The sequence below is a fragment of the Carassius auratus genome, chromosome 25 (genome assembly GCF_003368295.1).
Source record: "Carassius auratus strain Wakin chromosome 25, ASM336829v1, whole genome shotgun sequence".
Lineage (NCBI taxonomy): Eukaryota > Metazoa > Chordata > Actinopteri > Cypriniformes > Cyprinidae > Carassius > Carassius auratus.
Genome location: NC_039267.1, coordinates 4,422,336 through 4,434,749, shown reverse-complemented (window position 1 = coordinate 4,434,749; position 12,414 = coordinate 4,422,336). Strand labels below are relative to the sequence as shown.

At 37.0% G+C, this 12,414-nt stretch overlaps 1 protein-coding gene and 1 pseudogene across 3 annotated transcripts; one reads left to right on the top strand and one right to left on the bottom strand.

Annotated features, from left to right (window-relative positions):
- The first annotated feature begins 1,251 nt into the window (after nucleotides 1-1,251).
- Nucleotides 1,252-3,110, top strand: LOC113043036 (olfactomedin-4-like; annotated as a pseudogene).
- A 37-nt stretch (nucleotides 3,111-3,147) lies between these two features.
- On the bottom strand, nucleotides 3,148-11,138 carry LOC113043035 (uncharacterized). 3 transcript variants are annotated; one of them, XM_026202139.1, is made up of 13 exons: nucleotides 11,027-11,138; nucleotides 10,270-10,409; nucleotides 8,870-9,005; nucleotides 8,562-8,742; nucleotides 7,372-7,536; nucleotides 6,412-6,499; nucleotides 6,077-6,201; nucleotides 5,490-5,551; nucleotides 5,341-5,407; nucleotides 5,083-5,164; nucleotides 4,806-4,881; nucleotides 4,118-4,186; nucleotides 3,148-3,457 (listed from the first exon to the last, which is right to left on the bottom strand). In XM_026202139.1, the coding sequence occupies exons 2-13, from the start codon at nucleotides 10,390-10,392 to the stop codon at nucleotides 3,348-3,350; spliced, it is 1,284 nt and encodes a 427-aa protein (XP_026057924.1). In that variant the 5' UTR covers nucleotides 10,393-10,409; nucleotides 11,027-11,138; the 3' UTR covers nucleotides 3,148-3,347. The 3 variants fall into 3 exon arrangements, with proteins under 3 accessions (XP_026057924.1, XP_026057923.1, XP_026057922.1); XM_026202138.1 differs by having other exon boundaries at nucleotides 5,083-5,167; nucleotides 10,270-10,406; nucleotides 11,027-11,137; XM_026202137.1 differs by having other exon boundaries at nucleotides 5,083-5,167; nucleotides 11,027-11,136.
- Between the last annotated feature and the right edge of the window lie 1,276 nt (nucleotides 11,139-12,414).

The following is a 12,414-nucleotide window of genomic DNA, read 5'->3' as shown; positions in this document are numbered from 1 at the left end:
TAAGGTTTATTCAGTATTATTACTATTCAAATTAGCCTCCTCCATCCCCAACGCCTCCTTTTGATCAGCACAACTTGGCTTTCTGATATATGATCTTGAATAATGTTATACTTGTATATCAAGTACATGAATGAATGAATGATATCTGCTTTGTTCTGTTCTGTTTACCCTAGGGGGGGTTATAATTGCACTCTCCCTGCTCATTTAGTGGCCAGACCTCAAAGTGAAGGCACAAGAAAACACCTTTTTTGCAAAAAAGCACCTAAAATACAGACTGTGAGAAGCAAGATTCTCTGGTCTAATGAACCACAGTTTCAATCATCATGTATTAAGGAAAATAGGCACTGTTCATCACCTGCACAGTACCATCCCAACAGTAAATTGTGGTGGTATTAGCCTCACACGAACTCGTACCTTCCATATACTCTCGAGTATAGAGATAGCCTTAATGAAAACCTAGTCCTGAGCATTCGGAACCTCGGACTGGACAGAAGGTTCACCTTCCAACAAGACAATGACACTAAGCACACAGATAACACAAGAGTGACCTGTGGACAACTCTGTGAAAGCGTTGAGTGGTCCGGTCAGAGCCTGGGCTTGAACCCAATCTACCATTTCTGGAGAAATCTGAAAATGACGGTAATTAAAACGTACAGAATTCTGCCTAAATTTTATTATGGGCTGGTGTACAAAACAGGGAACCTGTGGTTAAATTATTGCGCTTCTCAACAAATCTATTGCTGAATTATGAAAATTAGCCATATTCACAATTTTCACATCCTCCTCAACAGACCCCTCACCAATGCAAATTTGAATATATATTTTTAAAAAAAACTTTAGTCACTGTAATGAAAGTGCAAATGTCTGCATATAATGTATAATAAAAAAGGAGATGTGTAAATTTTGGGGGGAACTTGTGGTTGAATTATTTCTCAGCCAAATTTCTTCCCAAATTGCTGAAATTAGCCATATGTGCAATTTTCACACCCTCTTCAACAGATAACAAAACTACACATTTGAAATTTGAATATCTAAAAAAATTAAAAAATACTGTTAATCATTATAATGAAAGTTCAGATGTCTGCATAAAATCCATCATGGACTGGGAATGAATACATTTTTCGGGGGGAACTTGGACTAATTTGTCATTTTTCAGCAAAATTTCTTCCTGAATTTCTGAAAATAGCCATATGTAAATTTGTAAAATCAACATCTCGGTGCTTGTGTGGTGATTTAAAGCAGTTCTGTAATCTCTCATCCCATTTGGTCATCATGCTTTTCTACCTGCTTCTCCTCACAGTCATCGTAAGTTTTCTCTTTGTCTTCAATTGGCCATACCATTCTGATTAATGTCTGAAAACGTATATATGTTTAATGCAATATTGTTTTTGTGTTTGTACATAAGGCGACTGTCAAGGCTCAGAGAGTTCAAGGTCAACAGACGTCTGATTCATGTTTGTGTAAAATAAACAGCTCTATTTGGACTTTTCCTATTTTTCATTTTGAGGAAGTCACAAGACAGGTCCAGATTTGTGAGGACAACCTGAATGAGTTTGAGGAAAAGGTAAAGTTAAAGCTTCTTATGGCAATAGCTACATAATGGACTGCAACGCTTTTCAGATGATGCACATTACAATTGAACAGAATCTTGAATCAGGGCACTATCAATTAACTTTCTGAGTCGATTTCCAGATGAGGAACACAAATGCAGAACTGCCTATGATGGAAGCCACTCTGCAGAACATCTCAGCCCGTCTAAAAGCATTTGATTACCTGCACACAAGTGGACTGTACAGCGAACTTCATCTGCGACAGCTGAACCAGGAACTTGAGGAAATCCATCAATCTGTCAATGAAACACACATGCAGAACCCCAACAAAGAGACACATAACCTGCTCAGTGAGGTAGACATTGCAACACATGATCACAAACCAATATTTCTGTAGACTATTTTTTAATCAGTGTTTCAAATCAATCTCAAATTAAAGATGATGACTCAACAATATAAAAGTAAAGGGAACCACAGTTTAATGAGACCATTTGTTGTTCTCAGTTAAATAAAGCCAAGATTGATGTCCAGAGGATGTACAGAGATTATTTATTAATCTAGAGACCATGAGGAAGAGGTTACGTGAGCTCAACAACCGAGTTGCAAGACCATACCAAATGATTTCAGAAGTACTTTACTGACTGTCTGTAATTTATTTTTCTGAAGGTAGGATATAGAAATTTGGAGGAATGGAATTGCTTCAAATGCCATTTTCTGAATTCTGAATATCCAAAAAGTTCAACTAAATTGCTTGCAGGTTCTTGTCATCAGCGCACTATGACCAGAATAAGTTCTCTAGTTGTTACCAAGCTCAATTCCATCAGCAAGTCCTATATTTCTGGTGCTTGGGGCCGTGATGCCCTGCTAAGCAGTACAGAACACTATTGGGAACACTGTCTGGTGAGCGATCACAGGCGTGGCAACACAATCAGGATGTACAACTCACTTGAAGATTTCATGGCCAACAATTACTACAAAGATGTAGAGATAGCACCATCCTACAGCCACGAGAATGCTGTTCAGGGCTCTGGCACTATTCTGTATGACAATACTGTATTTTACCAATGCTACGGCACCGCTAAAATCTGCAGCTTCAACATTACAACTCAAGCAACCAAGCGTGTAGAACTAGCTGGTGCTGGAATCAACAACAAGTTCCCTTTCTGCTACTACAGCTGTCGGGATTGGACCGATATCGACCTGGAGGCTGATCAGAATGGTGTTTGGGTGAGAACCACGGCAACATTGTTGTGAGCCGTTTAGAGCCAGTGTCACTCAATATCACTCATACCTGTAAGACGCGTCTCTTTAAGAGGTCCGTCACCAGCACGTTTATGGTGTGCGGGGTCTTGTATGCTACACGCTTTGTCAATACTTACCAAGAAGAGGTGTTTTATGCTTTCGATACAACCACTGGTCATGAGATAAACACTCTTTCTTTGCCTTTTGAGAAGGTTTCTCCTGGTATAGCCAATCTGAACTACAATCCAGTTGATGGAAAACTATACTTGTATAATGATGCCTATCTTTTAGCATATGATACCTTCTTCTAAGTGCATTTCAAATGCAGTTACCCAATAAAAAGTGCATTGTTTTAAATTCAAAACTGGTTTGTTTTATTTCCCAAAGCTTTTATGTAGATGGTCCAGAGGCATTTTACTACTCGCAACCAAGAGAGTGCCTCCCAAAAACATGACATTCAAAAACTACAAGACAGGGGTACAAATAAACATACAAACAAATGCATACATGTGAGAATAGACATCAAACAAAGTCTGCAGTAAAAGCTACAAAACGTTAAACTCCAGCACCCTCTGTTGTTTGAAAGGGAGGTTCTTCAGACTGTGCTGTTTCTTGCCCTTGTGTTCCTGGATTTGCATGCTCCCGTTCAATTAGTCCCTGATCATCTGAAAAGTACAAAGACAATCCAATATATCCTACACACTTACTCAAACATTAGCTTTCCTGAGACGAAAGCAATTACAAAGCACTTTATTGGATGAGCCACATTTGAATTCTGGTACAACAGCCAGTATTTACACACTTGCTTTGTTTACCTAGCATAATAATTTTTCATTTTTCAAGTCTAAAGTGGCTTATTACTTCAATAAATGTATTTTTAGCGTGACTGGAGAAGACTGGCCATATGGACCTCTTCATACACTGATTTTTTTGCACTCATTATTGTGTCTCTCTTCGCTTTTGATTTTATAGACAGGATTGATCTTATGGGTTTTTTTCTTCATCCCTCACTATGGAGCCAGTAGTGCTTTATGAGCCGTCAGAACCCAGCCCACAGCTTTATGAGTCACAGGATAGAAGACAAGTGGCTCGTATAATTGGAGGTGCAAGCAAAGGTCAGTCTGAGCTTGTTATTGGTCAGGTGCTTCAAAAGAGTATTATAGTTGCTGATTCAATATGACAGGCTGGGATTTTGTGAGTAACCATTATACAAGCACATGAGCATTTCAGAGCAACTGTTTGAATCAGCTAAGATTGGAGGCTATCGCAGTTCATGTGTTACTTGCAGCTGCAAGCTGAAAGAAAAATTAAATAAAAATACTCACCTGAGTCTGAGGCAATATTGTCTAACAGTTCTTTTGTGTTCTTCAGCCTGTACATCAAGAACTTGTTTTCTACAGAGTATGTAAATATGAATAAAATAAATTGTATATTCATTAAAAATAAATTTCAGCAATTTATAATAAGTTTTTCAGTTCTTTAAAAATATATTTTTTTAATCTATAACATTTTAGCAAATATTTGGTAATTTAGCAGTATTGGCTGATTAGGGATATTAAACTGCATCCTCTATCATTTAGATGACCTTTTCCATCATCTAACTTAAAAGTCCCCAAGTCACAATTTTACACCTGCATATTAAATTGGGAGATAATAACCACAAAAACTAAAATATAACATAGATATATTAATATACATTTAACCAATATAAAACCAGAGCGAAAGAAGGATTACAATTAAAAAATGGGAATAGGAGAGTGGAAAAATTAAATTTGAAAAAAAAAAAATGGTTAAAAAGATAAGGACAAAGTAATCGAAAGAGATAGGGTTAAGAAGGTAAGCGTTAAGGGCCTAACCTATTTAATGATTAAACTGTCCAATATTAAACACCAAATGACCAAAATGCTTTTGTAGACTTGACTGGTACAGGTGCTTTAACCCTCCCAATTGTGTTTTGTGTAAAACAGGCAGGCAAATATTGAGGTCTAAAAATTTGCACCTGTACAAACATACCTATATCATGTCGCTTTCGTTTTTCTTGTTCTAGCTTGGAGTTGAGGCGGTCCACTTCCTCACGTTTTAGATCTAGCTGAAAAGCCAGTCACCATGGAAGCATGTGATTACGTACACACACACACACACACATACACACACACACACACAGAGTGAGAGAGATAGAGATACATGTGCAACGTGACAGAAACACAGAGTCTGTATGATTATAATACACTCAATTGCAGTTGTCGATTGGTAAGCGCATGTTCAAATATCATGCGAAATGTAATATCACCTGTTTGCGTAAGATCTTGACCTCTTCGAGTAGTCTCGTCACACACATTACCTGTTGCTGATATGCAAAGAGAGCCTGCGACCTTCTAAGAAACAGAGACACTATTAACCTGATTGTCAGATGTTGATCAATATGCTTTCGATTATTTTTAGAGGTGCTTGCAAAGATAACTGCTCATATTAAGAGCTAAGTTAGGACAAATTTAGTAACTACCCAGCAACAGCCAGCAAATGCATAATGCAATGAATATTAACTCACGCCACATCCATGTTCATCTCCACCTCTCGTAAACTCAGGGAGAAAACGGGATTTCTCATTTCTAAGTCTAGAGGAAAATGTGTAGAGTGAAAACATGAAGTTGAAAGTGTGTGTTCATGAGTTTGTATGTGTGTGTGTGTATGCCTTACCTGTAGTAAAGGGTGGCAGGTAGCTCATGAGAATACTGTTAGTCCAATCATCTTTCAGCTCTCTTTATAATATACAAAAACAAAAAATAGAGTTAAGGTTATAGAGTCCCATCAAAACTAATTTTTAAAGTATGATTGCTTAATACCAATGCTGAATTACTGTTTTGAGTGTATTACCAGTGTTATTTCATTTTAAAGTGTCTAAAAACTATTTATGAATACTTCAATATTGAAAAATAAATGTAAATTAAATAAATGCATTAACGACAGAAACATTTTAGGTTCATTGCAATTAAATATTTAAATATATATAGATACCAAACTGTTAATAAATAGTAATTTTCATGCTACCACAGTCATATACCACCTAGCCTACAGATGGCACTGTTTGTAAACTTTCAACAATAAAAAACGAAATAGCCAGAAACTCCTGTCTCATATCTGCTGTCAATAGAGACACATTGGTCTCACAGAAAGAGCCAGATGTTTGTTGAATGATCAGCATAAAGTCTTGTTTAAAGTCAGTTTTTAGCTAATTCTGGCCAAGAACGAGTCACTTGTTGCTGTGTGGGATGCATTATCCGTACTTGAACTGGTCATTGAGCAGAGGGTCATCAGTGAGCCCGTGGAATTTGAAGAAGCCTATTGCATCAGTGTCAGCGTGGGCAACAAGTGTATCATATTTCCCTACTATAGACTGAGTCTTCAAAAGCTGAAAAAAAAAATAGGAAAAAGTACTTACAAAAAAAAAAAAAAAGATGCAAACAACAGAGGGCAGTGTCTATGCAAAATACAAGCTTATAGGCTGTGTTCATTAAACAATTGGTAAAGACACAGCAGCACTGATATACACTGTCATTTACAAAGTAGAATAATACGAAGAAGATTGAGAAGGTCCAAGCAGAAACAACTGTGTGTTTACCTCCATTATGTAGCTGCCAATCCCAAGGTGCCGGTATCGTTTCCTAACAGCCAACAGAGACAGCTGAAGCACCATGTCTCCTGTAGATCTACAATTCACAGACAGAAGCAGACGACTCCATATCATTGTTCTTATTACGTTAGCTTATGTCTTAATTTAATTCACATTACGTTTCTGAGAAACATCCATTTGAACTGTCACAATAAAACAGTGTATGTGTGTGTGTGTGTGTGAGGCAGACGCTTGAGGTTAAACTAAACCACAGGTCATGTGGAAGCGATTGGCACAAATACAGAGTGCAGAAGAGGGAAAGGAGAGAGAGGAAGCCATAGTCTCTCGTTGACTGGGAATAACGCCCCACAGCCAGCAGGGCAGGGCAGGTTTCTCCACTCTTCAGCCCCACTGGACTGGAAATAGACTCAGGGTGGAGCAACACCATTCAGTGGGATCTCATAATGACAAGGCTTGTTACAGTTTGATGATATAAATAAAGTCTTTTTTAGGAATCCTGGATGGAATCCACTCATAAAGAGCTTAAATGCTGACTGAGGCTATGGGAGGGACAGTCAGGCGCTTGTCTTTACAGCTGGACAGAGTTTGATTTGGATGTGTGGGTTGTAGGTACAGCAGAAGATGATTCTGCACAGAAAGTATTCTGTGAGGTAGACGTGTGTGTGTGAGTGTGTATGAAAATCCCTTGTAGTCAAATAGTGTGACAATGCTTTGTAGATTGCAACAAACAAGAAGTGTATCTCATAATTTACATTTTGTGTGACTTCCTCTTCATTGCAAAAATGACTTTAAATGCAATTGATAAAGATTCGATGTTATGAGATGCTAACAGAAGGAAAGTATCTTGATTTTAAAGCATTAGTGTTTTTCCTTCTTCACAAAATAGTATTCTATGGCTCTTTCGCAGCTGTTTGATTGAATCAGACACAGTGCTTGTGCTTTGCTTACAGTATCTTGAGTTCGTAGCAGGCAGCAGCCATGATCAAAGATTCAACTCCCACGGCGGATGGCAGAATCTTTCCGTCTTCTTGTTGTACTGCTCTTTTTTCTTTCCTATCTCTCGCTCCGTCAACAAATTCCTGGAGGCCTTCACAGAATTGCTCCCAAGACCAACTATGGAGAACAGAGAACAAACTTTTTTTTTTTTTTTAGATAATCCTGGTAGGTGACCATAATTGGATACAATTGTCCAAACAATTGTATAACCCAGTTGTGTTGGCATAGAAACATGCGTGCATGGTGACATTTGTCAATGTAATTGACTATAATAAGGTCATGATGATCTCTGTCAAATGTCCTTCTGAAATGTAATAAATTAATATATAAAAATGCACTTCTTTCTAGATGTAAGCCTATAAGGGTAGAGATAGAGCTGATAAGGAACGCTTGGCAAACTGTTCACCACAGAGGATTTGGGAAAAGGCTCTTGTAATCCCGTTATCTTTAACAGAATCAACAAACCATTTATGACGAGTCATGTTCATATTCACTTAATTCTCAATCATGACTTAATGAATGACTTTGTTTTTAGTCATTTTCCACACAAAGGTCTCTTATGACTTCAGAAGGCTTTAAACAGTCATTTTTATGATACTTATATATCTGTTTTGGAGTTTTACAGTATAAACCACCATCCACTTTTGTTGCACAGTCTTAAAAGTAATAGTTCTTTATTAGCTTTTTGGGTTCCATGAAGAACCTTTAAGATCCACGGAACCTTTCCATTTCATAAACAGTTCTTTATTGGGAAAAAAAGTTTCTTCAGATGGTCTTCACACTAAGAAGAAAATAATGGTTCTCTGAAAAACTGTTAACTGGAAGGTTCTTTGGGGAACCCAAAATGGTTTATCTATGCCATAGTAAATGTTCCAAAAATGGGTTTTAGCAGTAAAGCCCTATATTCTATAAACCCCATTTTTGGAACCTTTATTCTTAAGAATATATTGCACAGTGTGAGCTATACAAAATAATCAACCTCCCATGTGACCAATTTGAAATGTGCTTGGGGAAATCTTTCACCGTCATATGACATTCCCAATTAAATGGATTCCAAATGACTGGATTGTGCTCACGAAAATTTGCAGAACAATAGAAAATGTGATCACACTATTCGAATTACTATTAAAAAAAATCTTAACCTGACACTTGTCTCTGTTGCTATCATCTCCTCTGAGGTTTCCTCTGTACTCTCTTCAGAGTCGCTGTATAGCTCAGTCAGCAGCTTGTGTGTGGAATCAGCTTCCACTTTTGCTTTACAGGGTACTGGGCTCAAATTTGTCCCCTTTTGGGAAGCTCTCCCGCTATAGTCCTCTAAAACATCTGCAAAGAGAATTCAGCATAAAAAAAAGCCTTAGGCCAACACTCGTTCTAGATATGGAATCATGCAGGATATTTCTATCACTAGCATAATTTATGCTCTGTTGCCCAACCAAGGTGAATTACATACCTGCATGGTCTTGTGACAAAATAATAGTATGTATCCCAGGGTAGTGTACTGTTTCATGCACATCTCTGGGGCCAATTTCAGGCAAAGAGGTGTCCAATAGAGCCACCACAGCCCGCAGAACATCCTCATTTTTTACCTGCAAGACCAAGACAATCTACATATTCATATTTATCACAGCACAAAATAACATCTGCCTCAGGTAATGTAGAAAAGAGCAGCGGACTCAAGAACACTCATAGATCTGGTGCAAACCAGTGCATGAGGCCGACTGTCTGCATCGTGACACCCACCCCCCACACCAATGTTTGCAAAGCTCTGGCTGAGAAACAAATCCATTCAATTAAGACAGGGAGTTCCTGGACAACACGAGGGGAGGCTGAAACGTGACCTATATTGCCGATCGTGCTGATGCTATAATTTCATATTTTGAGGAGTAAGAGCAATAAAAGCTCAGATAATATTTCAAAAACAAGGAGGGAGTTAATATGCAGAAAGGAATTGGAATACAGCACTCAATAATCAATAAACATCAATGAAGGGAAAGCAAGCAAGATGATAAAAGAGGTTTAGTGGGATTGAAATGAATTAGCGTGTGGGTGGGCGTAAGTGTATGGGCGTGTATGAGGCAATTTGGCAAATTTACGCTGTTAGAAAACCAAGTCAGATGCCTACGGAGGAAGCATTTAAGGCACATTTCTGATGCAAAGGCTTTTCCAAAAGGTACGCAACTTAATTATGTTGCCTGCTAAGACACCTTTTTGGGCCTAATTCTGTTGAATATCTCCTTGGTGGAGAATGCAATCCAAAAATGTACTCCAACAATCTCAGTGAAAAATAAATCCAGTGGCAGATAAGGTGACAGTGATGATACATTCTAATGAAAATACATATTAATAAAACAATATTTCATTAAATATTTAAAATATGATATTTTAAAATGATATTTCATCAAACAGAATATTGGAACATTTTTATTAAATAAAAAATACACAAAGTTAGAGTAAAAAATACCATTTCAGTCATTCTGATTAAAAAATTCATGTTTAATTCAATGTGTTACTTGCCATTTATTTGTAATTATTACTTAGCAATTCAAAACATTTTTTTTTTAAGTGTAATAAATGTTTAGATTTTTTATTTTAATTAACTAAACTAAATTTGTGTTTATCCATTTGATTTATTTAATGTATTTGAACTGACAAAATACAAAAAGTTATCTCAAATAAAAAAATGCAAAAAAGAAACAACATAATCAACAACAGTTGGGTATTTAATTACCCACCCAGATCTAAATGTCTACCTGTATAGAAAATAAAGTTTATTTTGGCCTTCTAGTGTGATATCAATCTAGTTATTTGGAAAGAATCTGAATCTAAAATAAGAAAGAAATTTATGTTAACCGTAGGCAGAATTGTAGGAGCATCTCTGGTCTGGAAGAGTTCGTGGAAGTTGACAATGATGGGCTGAGCACTAAAAGCACCCCTGAAGTGAACACTGTGGAGACGGACCATGCATCCCTCCATCGCTCACAACAGACCTGCTAAAATAAAAGAGACACATTTATGAGCATTCATTAATGAAACATTAGGACACTTGCCCATGCTGTAAGAGTTTCAAAGAGGGGATGGGACAGCGGCTACCTGTCACAACTATGTCCTCAGGCTGTAATCTAAGTTTTTTTTTTTTTTTAATGGGAAATTAGTTTCAATTATTTTTTGTTTTGTTCATAATATACTGTTTTCTTTTTTAGCAGTGTTAAGTTTACTATAATACATTTAAATGCTGCTGTTTTGTGGAAGATTGGGAACTTTTTTTACTATAAGTTGGCGTTTTACTTTATTGTTTATTGTGAATTACCCATGGTGGCCAGCTGTGGACACAAACGTGGGTTAAATAAACTGCATTTTATGCCAAGCTAAAAAATAAGGAAATGTTCGCTAACGAGTAATTGCCAGTATGCCGAGTTTTGCACAGAAGTTGACGTTCAAAAATAAAACAACCGTTGTGAATAATAATGGGAGTGTGACAATTTAACCCGGTCTCCTGAGCATTTGTTTTTCATTGTTCAATTCATTGTTAAAACAAAACTGTGTGTGATAGGCTATTTATTAATATATACATATATATATTTATCTTTAAACAATTAATAAACTATACCTTCAATGCCTGCTTCAGAAGTGTTGATAATTTGGCCACCTTCCTTCGCAAACTTGGCTGCGTTATGCTCGTCACTTGGATAGCGAGTGTATCTATGGCAACGGTGGAGCTGGAAATCAATCGCAGTGTCTCCTGGGATTTGCAGTCCCCAATAATGAACATGCGATGACCGCGTAGGATGGTGTGGTTGATTTCCCACTTGATGGCTCTTAAAGTGATAGTGATACCAAAATGTAGGGTCTGCCATATTTTATACACCATCGAACATGGTATTAACACACAAGGAAAAATATTGTAGTCACTTTCAGAACATGTTCAGATGATGACTTATAGATAGATAAACCTACAAACTCCCAAAAATCCTCCCATAACTGCAACAAAATTTCATATGGACACTATTCAATTTATCTTTCCTGTTTGCGTGAACACGGCTATTTGTAAATGTACATGTTATGTGCGAGGCTTCTGGTCTCATCTGCTTCTAGCTATTTTTAGAAGGTTTTGCTGCATGATATTGAAAAGTGGTGTGTCTTATCATATTACTCCAATGTATTACCTTATTTATGAACAAACTGGTTTGGAGTGCAAGTTTATTTTATATATCGCCTTTCTGCAAACTCAAATTCGCTTTACAATAGTTTAGATAATATGACAGCAGACAGATAAACAAAATACAGATTAAAAAGGAGTCCATGACAAATATATATGTCTAAATAATATATATAATATATATATCCATTTGTCATGGACTCCCATATATAAATTTTTTATATATGGGATTCCCATTTGCTCAAATAGTTGAAGGAAAAACTCCATGATAGTGTTTTCAGGACTTTAAAATAATAATAATAATAATAATAATAATAATAATAATAATAATAATAATAATAATAATAATAAAATAAACCTGGAGAGACTGATGGACTTGTTCAAAGATCGATGCAGATGCTGCATTTTAGAAACACCTCGCATTTGTAATTTCATGCAAATGTGATATAATACATATAGGCCTATAGAGTTATAAATGTACATTAAAAAAAAAACAGAATAAAAAAAATACTTTCTATGATTTACGCTGCTGATGACCGTTGAAACGCGTCATCTCATCACAGTTTTGTGAAAAGGATCCATTGTTGAGATTTGGCCCCATGCTAGTCCAAATTGAACAAACTGAACAAATCATTTAGTTAACCGATTGACTGAAAAGATTCGAATCGTGTAGATGAATCGGAACACTGGCGTGTGTTGGGTGGGGTCTCGGAGCCTGATGGGCGTGGCGTCGGTTGGCTTGGCGGTGAGTGACGTCAGTGGAGCTGTTCAAAGCGCGCTGGTGCTGGAAAGAAACTCACGTCGTCGTCAGCAGTTGCTTCACGGGGCGGAGAGGCGGA

Coding starts and splice junctions, on each gene's coding strand:
- LOC113043035 (XM_026202138.1), bottom strand. CDS start 10,392: ATGGAGGGATGCATGGTCCGTCTCCACAGTGTTCACTTCAGGGGTGCT. Junction 5,408..5,489: donor CCTGCCACCCTTTACTACAG/GTAAGGCATACA, acceptor ATTTTCCTCTAG/ACTTAGAAATGAGAAATCCC. Junction 4,882..5,082: donor TCAAGATCTTACGCAAACAG/GTGATATTACAT, acceptor CTGGCTTTTCAG/CTAGATCTAAAACGTGAGGA.